The following is a 17,034-nucleotide window of genomic DNA, read 5'->3' on the forward strand; positions in this document are numbered from 1 at the left end:
CCGGCCTCAGTCTGGGGCTCATCCCATCATTTGAAAAGCATTATGATAGATGAGAGTCGCGGTACAGTGGTTCGCTTTGGAATTTGGTTTTTGATGCTCGCTTGCGTCAGCACGCGAATAAAGCGAGGGATTTCCCGATATTTAATGCAGCTGTGGTGAGGTCTAAATAGCTGCGGTATTTCTGCAGTCTTCGAGTCAAAGTCGTAGGTGCAGGGAGATGAGAGGATTCCAAGTACAGTGATCTGATATGAGTGGTTAACACATAGCTTTAAACGCAACATTTGCTACAATGGCTTTTGTTGCATTTAGGTGCTGTCGGAAATTAAATCTTTATAGGGCTCATGACAAGGAGAATGGATAAAGCGGGCAACTGCTGCAAAACATATTCATCTCATTCGATGACTAGTAGTAAAATGATACATTAAATGCATGTGTAATCGTAATGTAACAAATTACCGTAGTCGGGTTTTTTTTGCACTGCGCGTTAATGTTCCTAATTTTATATTCCATCATGCTACTTTGAGTTTTTGTGCACGAGCTACTATGTATTTATTGTAGTGAAGCAAGCATGTGTCAAGTACCATTTAAATCAAACACAGAATGAGAAGATATTATTAAGATTTTTTTTTTTTTCCTGATTAAAGGTGTGCAAACATGCGTATATACGGTTGTATATTTGAGTCAGTTTAAGAACATAATGTTAGCGGGTCACGTTTTGTCATTTTTTTTTTTTTTAAACACCCTTAGTACACAGAAGTACGAGTGTACAGCGGGTACGTGAAGGCGGCACAGATTCATCAAGAGGAATGTCAGCCTCAGGAAGTAACCCTGCCTCTGATTGGCCAAAGCGAGTCACGTGATCATTTCCCAAGCGGAGTTTCCACGACAGCTGGAAGCCGAGCGGCACAGGCGCATCGCTTCTTTGCTAAAATTATTGGAAATAACAAGACTTCTGCTCGTCTCAGCACCTCCAGATAAACCCTGGTCTGGCATGGGCGACAAGAGGAGTCCCACAAGGTAACGACCGAGTTAGTGCGTACCTAGATATTCAAGCTAGGAGAGGGGAGCGGACATCGACAAGCGCACGAAAAAAAATGGGTTTTCTCCACTGTCTCTCTCTCTCTCTTTCGTCTCTCTCTCTCTCCCTCTCTCTCTCACTGCATGTGTCTATGTTCGCGTGCGGGTGTGTGTGCGCGCGGGTGTTAAAACCTCATCGCCAATTACAGTGTCGGATCACAGCGCGCTTGCAGATGATTTCCTAAATCCTATAGGCTAACCCAGATGTTTGCTATCGATAGCCTTCGTGGATGCGAGCTGAACTCACTCTTGTCTCCTCTCGCCCCTTTTCTCTTTTCTCCCACCATTTCTTTTCGTTTTTTTTTTTTTTTAATTTTATGTTTTTCTTTTTGTTTGTACATTTATTGTTTTAAAGGCCGAAGCGTCAACCGAAGCCCTCCTCCGACGAGGGGTTTTGGGACTGCAGCGTGTGCACGTACAAGAACACAGCAGAGGCTTTTAAGTGCATGATGTGTGATGTCAGAAAGGGGACGTCAACAAGGTAAGGCGATGGATATACATTACCTTTTGGTCTCTTTTGCAATAGCTGGTCCCCAAGGGGTGGTCCTTTGGGGTCCCCCCAACAAAATGAGCAGTTCTCACTACCACCCCTCTCCCTCTAAGCAATTTGTGCATTTGTACCGTGAGACAATGGATTGAGATAATTGTATATTTTTTTAGATATTTAAACCATCCCACTGTTACTATCCTATATACAGTTCAGACAGTAAACATAAACAAACATGGCACAGGCTGGTTCTTTTCTTGTAGTTTTCATTTTCAAATTGCATTCATGCAATAGAAAAGATATGACAATTACTTTATCAATGTTAACATCAAACTCAACAATTCTCAATCCATTCACTTTTCACTTTCCTCTGAGCAGTGCATTCGTCTCCATGTTCTTGCCAGGCTGTTCACACTGACCTCCGTAAAATGAGGGAGAGGGATGGCTCGCTCTCACACTCACACACACACACACACACACACACACACACACACACACACACACATCTTGTTGCCCCAGAGATATTTGTAACAGACCAGTGGAGAGGAGTGGGGGGGGGGCTTCCAATATGCATGCACACAAGCTCACACACATAGAAAGGTACTCAAGCATAAAAATACCTAGCATGTAGGTACACACACTCTGTGCCCTCTGTGCTGTGGCTGGTATTTGTCCTGACATCTGTGATTTGAGGCAGGAAATGGCTGTTATTCCTGAGTGGCAGTCATTATCAGGATGAAAACACAACAAAGGGTGAAGAAGAGGAAGTGTAGCTGTTAGCTCTGGTTATGGGAAACAGTGTGTAATGTTACTTGATCTCCCTCTTTAATGTATCCTCTCCTGCATTAGCACAACTTTCCCAGTGATTTAACAACAACAACAACAACAACATATCAGTGCAGTTGTCAGCTTTGATGCCTTTTCAGAATTGTGGTATTTCTTGTGTTTGCATGCAGTTATATGCCTGTGTGTTTTTGTGTGTCTGCACTTGTGTGTGTGGGAGGGCTAGTTGTGAAAAGAGGTTGTCAGAGCAGCTGCCAGACAGACAGCCATAGCTCATTACTATGCAACAGCTTAATCAGCCCGCTGTCATCAGATACACACACACACACACACACACGTACAGATGCACTCTACATGCACATTTTACACGACATGTTCGTAGACAAACACACATTCTTAACACGCGCACCCATAATCGCACACTCAAGTGCACAGTTGCTGCTTGCAAACAAAGCAATTGAGCAGCAGACATACTGTTGTCATAGGGTTCAGCCTATTGCAGTAGAGCGTTGATTGTTGAGAGGACACTCCAGGGACTGTGTGTGTGTGTGTGTGTGTGTGTGTGTGTGTGTGTGTGTGTGTGTGTGTGTGTGTGTGCGTGCTTCTGTAAAAACAAGCGGCCGGCAGCTTTGCCAAGAACCTGTCTGAATCCTCACTTCACCAAAAGCTGTGACACCCTTTGTCTTCCCCATCTGGGCATTTTTGGGGAAGTTGGCAAGGACACAAGGACCAGAATTCCTCGCCACACCTCTGATGATAAATTTAGAAAATGTCCATGAGAAGGTCTTATTTAATGTTAATAATAACCCACTGTCTTCCCAACTGCAGTGCTGCAGAAATGTTGTAGTAGTAATAGTGTTTGTCATGCTCTTTTTTTTTTCCTTTCCCAGAAGGCCATACACAAACCACCACACGCAGGCTAATACTGCAGCAAAATGGCCACACAGGTGGTCGCAGCTGTTAACGACCGAACACAACAGTCAAGTGGATTTCTCAGCAAGCAAGCCAAAAGGTGGTAAAGGGCATACGACATGCAGAATATAAATGTAGGACACGACAAATTCCCTCGCTGGTTACTAAACAAGCATGACTGAGCTGTTACTGCCAAATAATGAATTAATGCTCGACACAGGCGAGGAGTTGTCCCGTAGCCGGAAGGTCACAGGTTTTGACAGCCAGTGTGGGCTCAGTGGAAGTGGCTTAAATCAACTTATCACATGTCATAGGTTGAAAACACCACCTAACTGCATAAAGTGTCACTTTTCCTGACAGGATCAGTAAATAGTAGAAGTGATGGATGCCATAAAAAATATGGAACATTTTGGCTCATGGTAGAGAAATATTTTAGGAGCGAGAGAGTTTGCATGTAGATAGCCGTCAAGAGATAAAGATGAATGTTTTATGAAGGTGAGGTTTTTGCAGATCTCGCTGCCTAGATCCCTCTGATGTGGAGGGATGATCTACTGCAGGGCCCCAAAGCCGGCGGCTGATTGAAAGCACATCGTTGAGGGCTGCGAGTTTGACAGCAGACAGGGACACATCAGCATCAGGATTGGACTCGCTTATCGGAGGAGTTGGAGTGAAATGGAAGAGAGAGAAAGAAACAGATTGACAAAAGAGGGAACCGGCTGACGTTCCGGTAATTCTGTCAGCGGCTCGAAATACTTGTAGGGAGTCAAATTTGAGGAAACGCAAGCGGGACGTGCATTGCAAAAACAGAACGGAGTGTTTGAATATTCTCTCTACACCTAAATGTATTTAAAAGGAAATGCACACTGACTGCAAACCTGATGCAGTCATTTTTTTTTTTTACAGTATTTTTAATTAAAGTCATCTTAAGAGGAGCTTTGGGATCACAACATATCATGCAGCCTCATTACCTGATGACTTTGCTTAGAAAAAGTGGGAGACTTTTTTTTTCCCCTGCAACTCTTTGGGATCAGTCCCAGCCTCTGAAAAGCAGCATGATAGATGAAAGTCATGGTGCAGTGGCGTGGTGCTTAAAAAGAGGTTGATATTTGATAAGTGCGAGGCCACAGGTTTGATTCCTACATCAGCTGAAACTACCCAGAGTGTCCTTGAGCAAGACATTGAAGGCCTCCCAGTGTACCCATTATGACTTGTCCTGGATTATAGTGTCATCTTAATGTTTAAAGGTGGAAGACGAGGCATGTTTGGGAGTTAATGCACCTGTCTGGTGTTTGGAATAGCTTGAATAAGCTGAAAATGTAATGTGAAGTGGTGCTGACAGCCAGTAGTATTTGGCTAAGGAAGTTGTTTAGGTTTGGGTTTAGCAGCTAAGTGTAATAGAGCGGCTTGTGTGTATGTGTGACCTTCTCTTGTGTCTAGCTTACACCACCTGCGTCTGTTCGCTGAGCTCTGACAAGTCAGGCCCGCCAGGGAAACACTCGGTGTGTGCTTGCTCTGAGCTTGTTTAGCAGCATTCTATTTCTACAGGTCAGGACAGTGAGCTTGGTCTTGTTCTGATTAGTTCTCTCGCTGCCTTTGGCTCTCTTGTGTGTATTCACTTTCTCCCTACCTTCATCTCTCAGCTATTCCTGTTTGGTCTCTTTCTGCCTCCCTCTCTCTGCCTCCCTCTCTCTGCCTCCCTCTCTCTGCGTCTCTCTCTCTCTCTCTCTCTCTCTCTCTCTCTCTCTCTCTCTCTCTCTCTCTCTCTCTCTCTCTCTCTCTCTGCGTCTCTCTCTTGAACTTAACCTAAGGCGTCTCTTAGTGACAGATTGACTGATGTGCACATTTTGTCAGCTCCACCTAAACAACCACAAGCTATTCTGGCTGGCTGGCAACCTGGCAGCATCTGGCTGTTTAGATGTTGTTTTATCATCCTCCGCACATGCTCGCCCTCACAGTTCATGTGCAGTGCGCACACACTAAAACTTAGGCTGTAATTGTGCAATTCCCTTTAAAAAATAAAGTAGCTTTCAATATGACGTAGTTCAGAGTATCTAGTGTAGGATTCAAGCATTTTATTGAGTTTATCATACGAATAAAAATATGGACGAATAACCGAGGCAAGACAGATATGTATTGAGGCAAGTACCTATTAAACCAATACCTATGTAAGTTTGTAACTTAATATAATTAGTGTAGGGCTGCAACTAACAACTAGCATTTCACCAAAAGGAGGCAGTGATTAATCACAAGATAAGTGAACAAAAAATGAAAAAAGGAGTGTAATAAATTCTGATGCAGATATCGGTAATGAATTGTTGCCATTTCTAAACTTTTGCGTGAACTTTACAAATCTAGCCAGTGATTGGTTGCAGTAGATATCCATTACAAATATGAGATATGATCAGCCTGCTGGAGCCATCGGATTATTTGAAAACAGAAACTGTTTTGTTGCATAGACTCAATTTATCTTCAAAGTGTATGGTGGGTTTTAAATGTGGGATTCAAAATGCAATACAGAACTTCTAATGCTAAAAGGAAAGGATTAATCATCTCTTTTCCTATCCATTTATTCTCTCAAAGTAGCTGCATTGGTAGCAATGTGTGCAACCGCCATGGAATACTAATATACAATATGTACATACATTAAAATGCTGCCTGAAGAAAAAGGCATGTTTGAAATGCACAGTGTAACGTGTGAATTAGTTGTACTTCCATATTGTTCCACTGCCTCTGTACACATATATACTGCATATACAACAATGCAGTTTGCTTTCGGCAATGAAATCAGTTACCCGTTACTCACATTTCTATTATGGGTATTATTAGCTCCCTAACTTCCTTCCTCCACACGTTTTTACAGCGTCAAGATTTTAAATCCTTTTAAATAATAAACTAATCTGGTTCTTAGCTGGCAACATGCGTGGGAGTAAGCTAATTTACCAGACACAACCAGTACAGTATATACCGCCATTTGGCTGCTGTGGTAATGTTAATTTCCTCAATCTGATTACACAACGTGCAAACAAGCAGCAGAGAGCCACACATTCGACTCTCGCCTCGTGAGTCATGTGTTTTCATTCATTATTTAAGCACTATGAAGGAAAATGCTAGGTTTGTTTTGCCACACCTTTGGTGCTAAATGTTGAGTCACGTATATCCACAGAGAAAGTAGAGGGATTAAAGAAACATATCCAGGTCTTTTCAGACATTGTTGCTTGTGTGCATTCTATAGTTTTGGAATAGTTCTTGGGCAGGCGAGGCAACAACAAATACCGATAAACAGGGTGTGAGTGACAACATGGGATGTTATTTATATGAATAAGTGACATTATTACTGAAACTGTAAGTAGAATGATTAATACGCTGTTTATCACCTATCGGTGTTTGATCACCCCATCGAAATGACTACATCCTCTTATAAAAGTCACACAGTCGGCTCAGTCGTGTGGGTTACTGGTTTTAGCCCTCACACTGCATACAAACACTGAGTGTACACCAGGGACAATGAAGCGGCTGTTATCACGTCACTGTGGCTCAAGATTATGGCTACGTGATAAGCCTGTAATTACTGCGGTGACACTGATGCATGACATACTGCTCTATGTGTGTATGCCTGTGTGCAGGCGGGCCTATGTAAGAGAGGAGATGGTGCTATAGTGTGGCTAGTGGACTGTAGAAGGTGTCATAAACCACAGGACGTGGAGAGCCATCTGTCTCTCTCTCTCTTCCACACACACACACACACGCACACACACACACACACACACACACACACACACACACACGGTGGGAGCATGTACAGGCAGGGAGAGACATTAATCATTGGGTTGGAGGAGCTCCCAGGAGCAGCCTACGTCCTGCTGATAGAAGACTTGACACACACCTACACCTAGATTGAGAGTGTTCAACAGGGCATAAAATAAGCTATTTCACAATGATCTTACAATCATCACAGAACAGTGAGATGAGATTTGTTTATAGCAGCACACTCCAGTGCCTATTTGCAGTCCATCGGCTGTCCTGTAAGCTGTTTGCTCATCACACACTGTACTCGACAAACGTTAGCGAGCAGTCCAAACATCTGCAGATTTCTGCACTGCTGTCTTTTGGGTGCGACACTTTACGAGTGTAACATTTTAAAGAGCAAATGGCTGGTATAATGGCCAAAGGTGCCCTGTCAGGACTAGAGACAGCTTTGTGAGCTTTTGAAAATAAGATCACCTCTCATGATTATACTATACTACTAATCAAAACTATGACGGCTTCCCCTAAAGACTGGCCAGACTTTGAGAGCAGAACACTTGTTTTTTTTAGGCAAGCACTGCACTTCTCAGCGCACCTCATTTGTATGGACCTTCCTGTCCTTGTACAAACACGTCACCTCCCGAGGTGAGAGTTTGGATTTGTTACAGCACCATTGTCACGTTTTGTTATGTTTTTGGGTGGACAGACGCAATTAAACTGGAGTGGTTTCTTCCTTTTGGGTGGAGATGAAACAGTTGGTAGTAAGTAGTTCGCAATCAAACTGTTTACAAGGTCTGTAAAGAACTGTGAGTAACCGCGTTAGTATAGTAGTAAAAGATGATGCAGTTCAGATTTTCAAGTGGAATTTTGTTTTAACATCGAAAGGCCACAAATCCAATAGTCACTTTTTTCTCATTTTGTGATAACCTTGTATCTATGTATTTATCTAAATTTCGTGATTATTAACAGATAAACCGAAGGCATAAGTGTCGCTTTATGGGTTGAAAACTTTCTCATGTCTTAGGCTAAATAACCCATTTAAAAAACCCGTTGTATAAACTGAAAACAGGCCGGTTTTTATTAACTCATGAAAATGTTTTGGAAATTCATTATTTTAACAGGACAGGGATGCAATGGTATGTTAATTTGAGTTTAAGCAGACTAAACCACTCATAGTCACTGTTTTTTCTAAGCCTAAGGTTATTATGACTGGTCTATAAACAAATTATGGCTCATACACACTACCACACCATCTGGGTTACTGATGTGTCTCTGTGAGCTGTGGTGTTTATGACCTGCTGTGGCAGAAACTTGATGGTCAAATCATCCTGAGTCATAATTAGACCACCTACTGAATTTTGTATGTGACCAAATCAGGACCAGAGAAGATATTTTCAGGCAGTGTGTTGGTTCATCGACTGCTTTGTTGGTAGAGGAGTGTGAGGTCAGTGGGTGCATCAGAAGGAGGGAGAGAGATAGCGATAGATGGTTTGTGTGTGTGTGTTCATGACATATTTGCAAAGGGGTCAGCCAGAGTTTCCCCCTCAGTGAAATGTGTGCGTAAAAGAGAGACTATATGTTTTCCTGACTACATTAAAAGAGATTTAAAATAAAGAGATTGCAATTTCCTTTTCAAGGAAATGGAATTCAGTGTGTTTAAGCCCTCACGTAACGTCCTAATTTCCCAGTGTGGGACTCCATTAGCTGCTGTGGAATAGATGGCATGGAGCAAACATCGATTGGAACAACAGTTCCAACACGCAGTATTAATGTCAGAAAGAATAGGCCGTTACATTAGGCACAGAAATTCCTGTTGCAATCAATAGACGCACGCACACAAACACATACTCAGCTTCCAGATGGAGGCCAGTGGCAAAAGGCCTAAGTGCTAAGATAATAACCATTTGACTGGGTTAACAGAGGTAGCTCTGTTTAGGCCTGCTGCTTTGCCTCACAGTGATATTAGCTTGTCTCCTCTTTCACCTCCAGGTTATTGAGCTGGCTCTATTAGTGAAAATCGACATCATTGTTATACACAAAGAAAATGGGATGTACAAAATATGTTTATATTTGGCCCCAATCACTCTCAGGCACAGCCAGTCTTTTCATTTTAAATAGAAAATAGCACAATTAGCCTTGGGTGTTTTTTTTTTTTTTCTTCTTCTGATCGTACATCAGGCAAAACATACAGTGCTCATTTGCAGCTTTAATGAGTGACAGAGATAGTAGTAATTCATCTGCTCATTACATACAGTAAATCACAGGAACCATATAAGCGTATAATGACATCCAGAAATTATATCAAAGACAAATCAAAAGGAGGTTATGAATGAGGCAGCTGGTTGTCTTGGTTTTATTTTTGGAAGCTGGTAACATTTAGCCCGAGGGCAGGATGGTCCATTCTGTTCTGACAATTGCTGTTTTGTGTTTGAGCTTCAGTAAATTCAGAAAACTAGACATCAAACACTTAATTGTTTTAGTTTAAAAGGAGTGCCACAAATTACTTGAGCTAGAGGACTTTGAGAGGCCTCTGCTTTTATTTAAAAGGTGTCAGCAGTTCTGCAGCGTCGTGCTGATAAGACAGACATATTAGAGGATCTCGACATCTCCTTCCTATCAGATGGTTATGTAGGCCAAGAGACCCATTTGCATTTTGCTCTAGCCTTGCTAGCATCACTGCATGTTCTGAGAATGCAATAATAACTCTGAAGAAAAACTGACTCTGGGAGAGACTCTTTGAAGCTGGGCCCCAATTTAGGTCATCCCAGAACTGTTAAGCAACAGCTTTGCCCTTAGAACAAGACAGCAGACCAGCAGCCCCGGCTTGTATATTTCCTATTAGAAAATGAGGTGGAAGCCTCTAAATTAAGCTAAATAGGCCACCAAGGCTCTTTTTGGCAGAAATGTGGCGCATTGTCGGGCAACACTTGGCCAGGTGCTCAAACTAATTTTGTGGATGGATTTTGTCAAGTCCACTGCATTTGTACACTCTGTACTTGTACTGTGTTTCAGCCTATAATTACATTAGGCAAGTGCAAAAGGGCATTTGAAGCACCTGGAAGCCAGTGTTTTGTAATTGCAATACTTTTCGAAGGGTTCATACACACAGGTTAGTATAGTTGAGTGAAGCTGTTGTACAGTGTTACCAACAGAGATTTACAGTATGAAAGCATCAATACAATGCTTAGCTTACATTCTAAGATCAATATTTTCATGAGCAGGAACTGAAACAGAAACAGAAACTGGATGGTTAATTATGAAATTAAATTATGAATTACAAATATGACTGCTCAACAGGGCTCAGAAAACACACTGTGTTCTTCTGCTGTTCTCATCATGCCCTCATGCTTCATCTGCTCACTGCTGTGTGTGTGTGTGTGTGTGTGTGTGTGTGTGTGTGTGTGTGTTTGCATGCATGTGTGCAGTCACGTGCATGGGCCTTAATATGCCTGATTGTATGTGTCTGTTGATTGCATTTAAAGCATGCATATGTTTTCATGTGCACCCATTTTGGATTTGTATGCACCACTTTGGCTTTTTGGTGCCGTATGTGTATGCTGTAATGTGCATAGGTGCATTCATACATACAACTGTGTTGATGTGTGTGCATGCAAAATCAGGCACTAGATGTGTCAACAGATGGCCTTCAACACACTCGCCTCTCGGCTAGGGCTCTTGCCAGCCCCAAAACACACACACACACACACACACACACACACACACATATACAGAAATACGATCGCAGCCCTCATGCATGCAAACGGTTGCCAGACCAATTGCATAATGTATAATTTTTGAGACAGCAGGCACTCATGGAGGATGGAAATGTGACTGTGAGGAGAAATATTTTATTCACCGTGTTAGACTGAAGTTCTATTTGATATCGGATTTGTCTTTTAGCATTCTGCGGAGCTTGTGTATGAAGGTGCATCATCCTCACTTATCAGGCAAGCATTGCCATCAGCGAACACTGTTTTCTCTGTCATCAATAACAAACCAGGGACCATGACTTTTGATGCAAGGCAGAAAAACCATTACGGTGTGTTTTGTACGTAATCTATAATCAAAATCTTAAAATCCATCATGGAAAATATAATTACACTCTGACAGAAGCCATTTACACAACTGACAGCGATCACAGATGGGAAGCCAGTGAGGGATCATGCCCCCTGGTGCTGCAGTAGTGACTACTGATTGTAAAAAGAAGCAGCAGGTGACACACTTCATGGCTGTTTACACCCTCGTCTGGAGTTATAAGAGACAAAGACTGCAGTGCAGGAGAATTCCACATTTGGGAAGAATGGGGGAAAAACATATTGGGTGTGACCTTTTAATAAAAATGTGACATACTGTGAGCTGATCTCACTTCTTCTCTTACCAAACCGCAAAACACCACTCTTAATCTCATGGATTTATTTTGTGAGTTTTATAAAAGCAAGTAGAAAACATAATGTGCATGCCTCCTATGCAATCTGACTTCTGAGTATTTTGCACGCTTACAATTCCTATCACATCTTTGTGTTCACCAAAACAGCTCTCAGCTTGTCAATGTTTATCCCTCTGAGCCTTAAAACAAGCCTGTGCAGGTATACTACATATCTCACAGATGGCTTGATCCTGGATCTTATTCTGAATGCACTCAGTATGTGGTGCCACTTGCTGCCAGTGTTAAGAAACACTTCAGCAGCACCATCCTAACCAGCACTGGCAGTGATTATTGGCTCTTGATTATGGTAGAACGCTAGCATGAAGCCATGTGCTCACTGTGATTTTCCCTCTCATTAATCTGCCACTCTCTGTCTCTCCCTCTTTATTCCCCCCTTCCCCCCCTCTTCCCCTCCGCGGATCAGGAAGCCTCGTCCCGTCTCCCAGCTCGTCTCGCAGCAGCAGGTAACGCAGCAGTTTGTGTTGCCCTTGCAGCCCAAAAAGGAGAAGAAGGAGAGAGTAGAGAGGGAGAAGAGCGACAGAGAGCCGGCGCTCAAGAAGAACAGTCACAAGAAGATGAGGTAAACAAGCTGACACGGGGTTGGGGGAGGGGGGGGGGGGTGGATCAACCGGAATCAGATATTACAGGGATGCATGAATAAACACTAGAAACTATAGATGGTGTTTATGTTGCCACCTGAAGTGAGGTTGATGTGTTGTCATATTTCATAAAGTACTTCAAACGATAGACGTGAGGAGGGTGGGAAACACCAGAAAATAAATTTCAAAGCAGTGTCTGGAAAAGCTCTTTTCAGTTTTCAGTGACATGGTAGCAGAAAGATCAAGGTGCTTTCACTCCTGGGTAAATCAAAGATAGAATTTTGCAAGGGTTGATAAATGCACAATCTCATGCAGGATTTTAAAGTGGGACGACCCTGGGGTTGTCCTCTGCTGTTCTGTTTTGGTGTGTGTGTGTGTGTGTGTGTGTGCCTTTTTTACTTCCAGGGTGTTCCAGGGTGCCTGTAGGCGGAGTCAAGGCCAGGGTTGCAGAGGAGATGTGGCACACCTGTACTGCCTGGCTCACCTGTACTTAAGATGGCTGCAGAACATGCTCTTGCTCTCTCTTCACCATGCCACACCTCGGGGACACTCCAGCTTCTCCACTATCCACTATTTTCTGACTCTTATTTTTACACACACCTCATGAGACACTCACCCATACACTCCTGGCACTACTGATTTTAAACATAAAAAAACATGGAAATCCATGTTTTTCTTGATGTTTATGGTAATCTGTAGTTTGGCCGAATAAAGCCCTTCGCGGTCATGTTTGTGGAGCTTCCTCTTTTTTTGCAAGAAGGAGCCAACTTGTAACAAATGGGGGCTCGTCCGGGATCCATCCCGGTTTATTTTTCACTTTCTCTTCTGCCTTGAGTAAGTTTATGAGCCTAGTTGGTGTTGGTTTTGTTGTTTCAACTAAGGAGATGGTTGTGCAGGTGGTTTAAAGGTGTGTTTTCAGTAACCGTAGATACCTAGTATTGGGCGTTGAGTGTCAGTTGTACTTGTTGAAACAGGAGGAAGTTCGGCAAACAAAACTGTGATGGTTGTGAAACATTTGAGTGTCTCAGGGTGGGAAAGCGAGGGAATTGTAGAAAAGAATAGAGGCTGAGTTAACTAAACAGTTTGTGCCTGGTGTGGGGCATCAAGGGTGTTTACCTTTGGAGTTACCTTTCCCAGTAGGATTAAGCAACATTGTCTCCCTTGGGGGCTTGTTGGTTTGTTATTTTAATTAGTTATTTTCTGCATGAACACGATTTGACGTTTTGTCTGTCTTGGGTACACTTCCATGGCAGTCTAGATGAGTAACAGGGATCCTGGGGCTTAACCAGGTCATAAGGTTTTTGAGCAGCAGGGCAGTAGTGTGGTTGCATCATATTGCCTGATTTAAGTTCTAGCACCGAAACATTGCAAATAATTATATTCTTGAAGATAGACAGTTTGGGAGGTTGTTAGCAAAGAAATAGCCTTAAAATACTTTCTCAGTTTGTTTTTTTCTTTTCTTTTTTTTTTTTTTCTCTTACTCTCCCCAACTATTTCTCACTCACTCAGGCCGAGGTTAAAAAACATTGACCGGAGCAGCGCCCAGCACCTGGAGGTGACGGTTGGGGACCTGACAGTCATCATAACGGACTTTAAGGAGAAGGCCAAGCCCTCGTCCACCTCGGCTACGCCATCCAGCACCGCGTCTACGGCCGACCACCACAGCCAGAACGGCTCCAGCTCAGAGAACACAGAGAAGGGGCTTTCCCGCTCCTCCTCTCCCAGAGGAGAGGGGAGCTCGGTCAACGGAGAGTCCCACTGAGTCACCCCCTCGAAATCTCCCTCGGCCTCCAACCCCATCTCATCTGCAAGCCCACAGGTCACTGGTGGGACATCCTGCCTCTACTTTAGAGCTGCACATTACTGACTAAAACTGTTTTGCTTTCTTTCTTTTGGATATTACAATTTCAATAGGAATTGTGACCAAAAAACAGATTTGGCAATTTTAAATCAGTTTAAAGATTCTCCACAGCAGTGGAATTCTGCATTTAGAAAGCAATATAAAAAGACCTTTTGCTCCATCTTCGAAGTTTTTAGTGACCTACATTTTCACTTGGACATTTAGTGTAATCGAAAGGATCCCGCACGCTGTCCAAACCTTGCTACAAGAACATTTACTAAGACAATTTTATTCTGACGAAGAACTTCCTCAGAACAGATCTGAGATGTCTGAATAAATGTTTGGACAAGCTTAATGGCCCTGTGCGGTTTCTTTCAGATGCACCTGCCTGTCCAGGTGTTTCTTTTTCTTTTGTTTTTATATTTTTGTTAAACGAAATGTGCAGCCCCACCCTCGACATTACCTTCAGCGGCCGGCAGAGTGACCTATTCTTCCCCAATGTGGAATCTTCAGCCTCTGTCTGGAATCTTTACCTAGCCGTTATAAACCTGAACCATCTATTACGCACTCTCAGTGTCCCTACACTGAATCTTCAACCTCTCAGCAAACCTTTGCTCCTGCACTCGATTACTCCAAGCATTTACTTGTGGACTGCCTCTGCTGTGGAGTGACTTTTGACATAGCACAGCGGCTGTACTCTGACTGGCACCATTTGGTGTTTTTGGGTAATGTTTGGAGCAGGTTGTTTAGTTCAGGTAATGCTCGTTATGTCCATATAAAAGGACATCGGGCAGGTTTTGATAAAAGCCCTCTTTTAAATGGTGCGGGAACATATCGTTTATGATTTTAAAAAGGAAATGCCGGTGTTTTTTGTTTTCAGTTTGTGCCATTAATCTACGTTACCCCTCTTTTTGGTTTGCACATAGTCATGTCATGTTGGAGATAAAATCTGGGTTTTGTTTTTCTATCTTTGCAGCCATTCATTTTGTAGCACTAACTTGCATTAAGTGATATTTTTGATATGTTAAAAGCTAAATATATTGAAAAGTAGCAATTAGCAACCCTCTGGGACAGAAAAACGCAGAAATGCCAAAAACTGCAGTCCCTCAAATGGCCACTTGAGGCTGGCTCCAAAAGTGAATCAATCCCTATAGACCAGTGACTGTAAAAAGAATATAGACCCCTATGTTAAAATTTGCAACTTTACAGCAGACATAAACATGTTTACAGCCTGGTACAAACATGGTTAAGTCTCTATAGCTAATTTCCCTATTCATGACAACTGTATGGAGAGTGAATTTTTATATTACTGGCCCATTTCAATTATATAAAGGCTTAAAGGTATGCATAATTAAGGGCTTGGCTGCTTTGAGTGACAGGTGGGTGCCATCACAGGTGGCTAGCTCAGCAACCAGGTTTCTTCGGCCCACCTCAGCTCCACCTCTTGCCCATTTTTGGATTATCCGGCAGCAGGCAGAGTCAGGCATTGCCAAGATGGCGATGGCCGGAGCCGCCCACACTGAGCTTCACAATGGCTCTTCAGGAATCAAGGACATCACAGAGGCTATGTCCGTGTTTTATACAGTCTATGGTTCTGACCCTCACATAGTCCCAACCATAAATTATCCATGTTCAGCAAACCAGCTCAGACAAGCTGTTAACACTATCTGGCCAGCATGAAATCACAGAAGATTGAAGTTTCTGGAAAAGAAAGTCTTTAGATGAGTCAATATTGTGCTAATATTGGTCAGAAGACCAAAAACACTAATCCAAAGGGATTTTAACGTTGGTATCTGTCTGCTAGATATGCAAGTAGGCAATACGTCGCTAACATACTCATGTCATAACAGCTAAAATCTGTCTCTCAGGGCTTTGTTTCTTTGACTTGATTCTGCAGTCTTGCTGTACCCACCTGCTATCAAAACGATCACTTAATGCAACTTTAAGAATTACCTAAGCTTTGTAATAATTTTCAGTCATACTTCATCTGTCACAATGCTTATTTTTTCTTTTCTTTGTTTCAGAGATGAAAAAAAAGAGTTGACGGCAAAATGTCAACTAAATGTAGACGGTAGTTAAGGGACTGTCGCTTTAAATGACACCGGTATTCTCCTTTTAATCTCTGCTGCACAAACAGGGCTGCACCTGCTCAGCGTCACAGTGGAAAACCAGAGGGTGCTCATGCTGTTCTGCCCCCACTGTGAGCCCAGTGTGGAGACTGCATGGTGCTTCTACAACAGAAAAGGAGCTTTGACTTCTGGACATGCACAGTTATCAGCTGCATAAGGTGATGGCCTGCGGTGTGATGGACTTCAGAAACTGTTTAAATTCCTCCATTTTGACGTAGCAAAGTGGGGGAGCTTTAGAATATACTAAACCCCCAGCAGAACAACTATAGATCAACCTAACTACACAATAATGTATGAAACCTGTAGAATACTACACAGATAAAATGGATATTTCTAAAATATTGTACTACAATGTTTTGATGTGGTTGTATTATCCATCATAGCAGTGTTATAGTCGAAATTTTTACTTTAACATTTTAGCACAGATCCTGAGAACTGTCATGGCATGAAAATATTATGGTCTCTGTATATTGTGGGACAGGCTATGTCTCTTAGTTTGTTAGCATTGTTATATGTGTCAGAGATCTCATAGGTTCACCACACTAGCTGGGACTAGCTGGGTGGACTCGTGAGAAATATTCGGATGGACGTTTGTTATTTGGTTGTGGCACAAATGGAAAGACACTTAAAAACATGTTGGTTGTCACCTGATGATATTTTTGGTTTTGCTTTGCCATGCTCAATTGTTTTAAAATGTGTGAACTTGTTTATTACATGTCTGAATAAGAAAATAACAAAATTCAAACAAAAGAAATCCTTTTACTTTTTGTAATTAGTCACTTTCAGACAGGTGCATGCATTGCTTACACTTTTGTGTTGTCACTGGTTTGCTAATCTAGGCTTTTTCTAAGCAGAGGAGTGCTTTTTGTTGTGTTTTCGGCTCCATCTGGTGAACGACTTAACTGCTACTTATCCTCAACACAGAACATGCAGGCTTACAGATCAGGCCCATAATGCAACTCTGCATACACTGAAAATGGTGAATATCCATGTAATAGTTAAGTCAAAAAAACGTAATGACATAATAATATAGGCCT

The 17,034-nt window shown here is 42.4% G+C and overlaps 1 protein-coding gene across 3 annotated transcripts; it reads left to right on the forward strand.

Moving 5' to 3' along the window:
* Nucleotides 1-790: 790 nt before the first annotated feature.
* Nucleotides 791-16,751, forward strand: yaf2 (YY1 associated factor 2). Of its 3 annotated transcripts, none has more exons than XM_031284702.2 (4): nt 791-1,017; nt 1,433-1,558; nt 11,854-12,009; nt 13,538-16,751. In XM_031284702.2, the coding sequence occupies exons 1-4, from the start codon at nt 992-994 to the stop codon at nt 13,788-13,790; spliced, it is 561 nt and encodes a 186-aa protein (XP_031140562.1). In that variant the 5' UTR covers nt 791-991; the 3' UTR covers nt 13,791-16,751. The 3 variants fall into 3 exon arrangements, with proteins under 3 accessions (XP_031140562.1, XP_031140563.1, XP_031140564.1); XM_031284703.2 differs by lacking the exon at nt 13,538-16,751 and adding an exon at nt 12,434-13,400; XM_031284704.2 differs by lacking the exon at nt 1,433-1,558 and having other exon boundaries at nt 847-1,017.
* Nucleotides 16,752-17,034: the final 283 nt, after the last annotated feature.

Source organism: Sander lucioperca, chromosome 20 (assembly GCF_008315115.2).
Source record: "Sander lucioperca isolate FBNREF2018 chromosome 20, SLUC_FBN_1.2, whole genome shotgun sequence".
In the NCBI taxonomy this organism is placed as follows: domain Eukaryota; kingdom Metazoa; phylum Chordata; class Actinopteri; order Perciformes; family Percidae; genus Sander; species Sander lucioperca.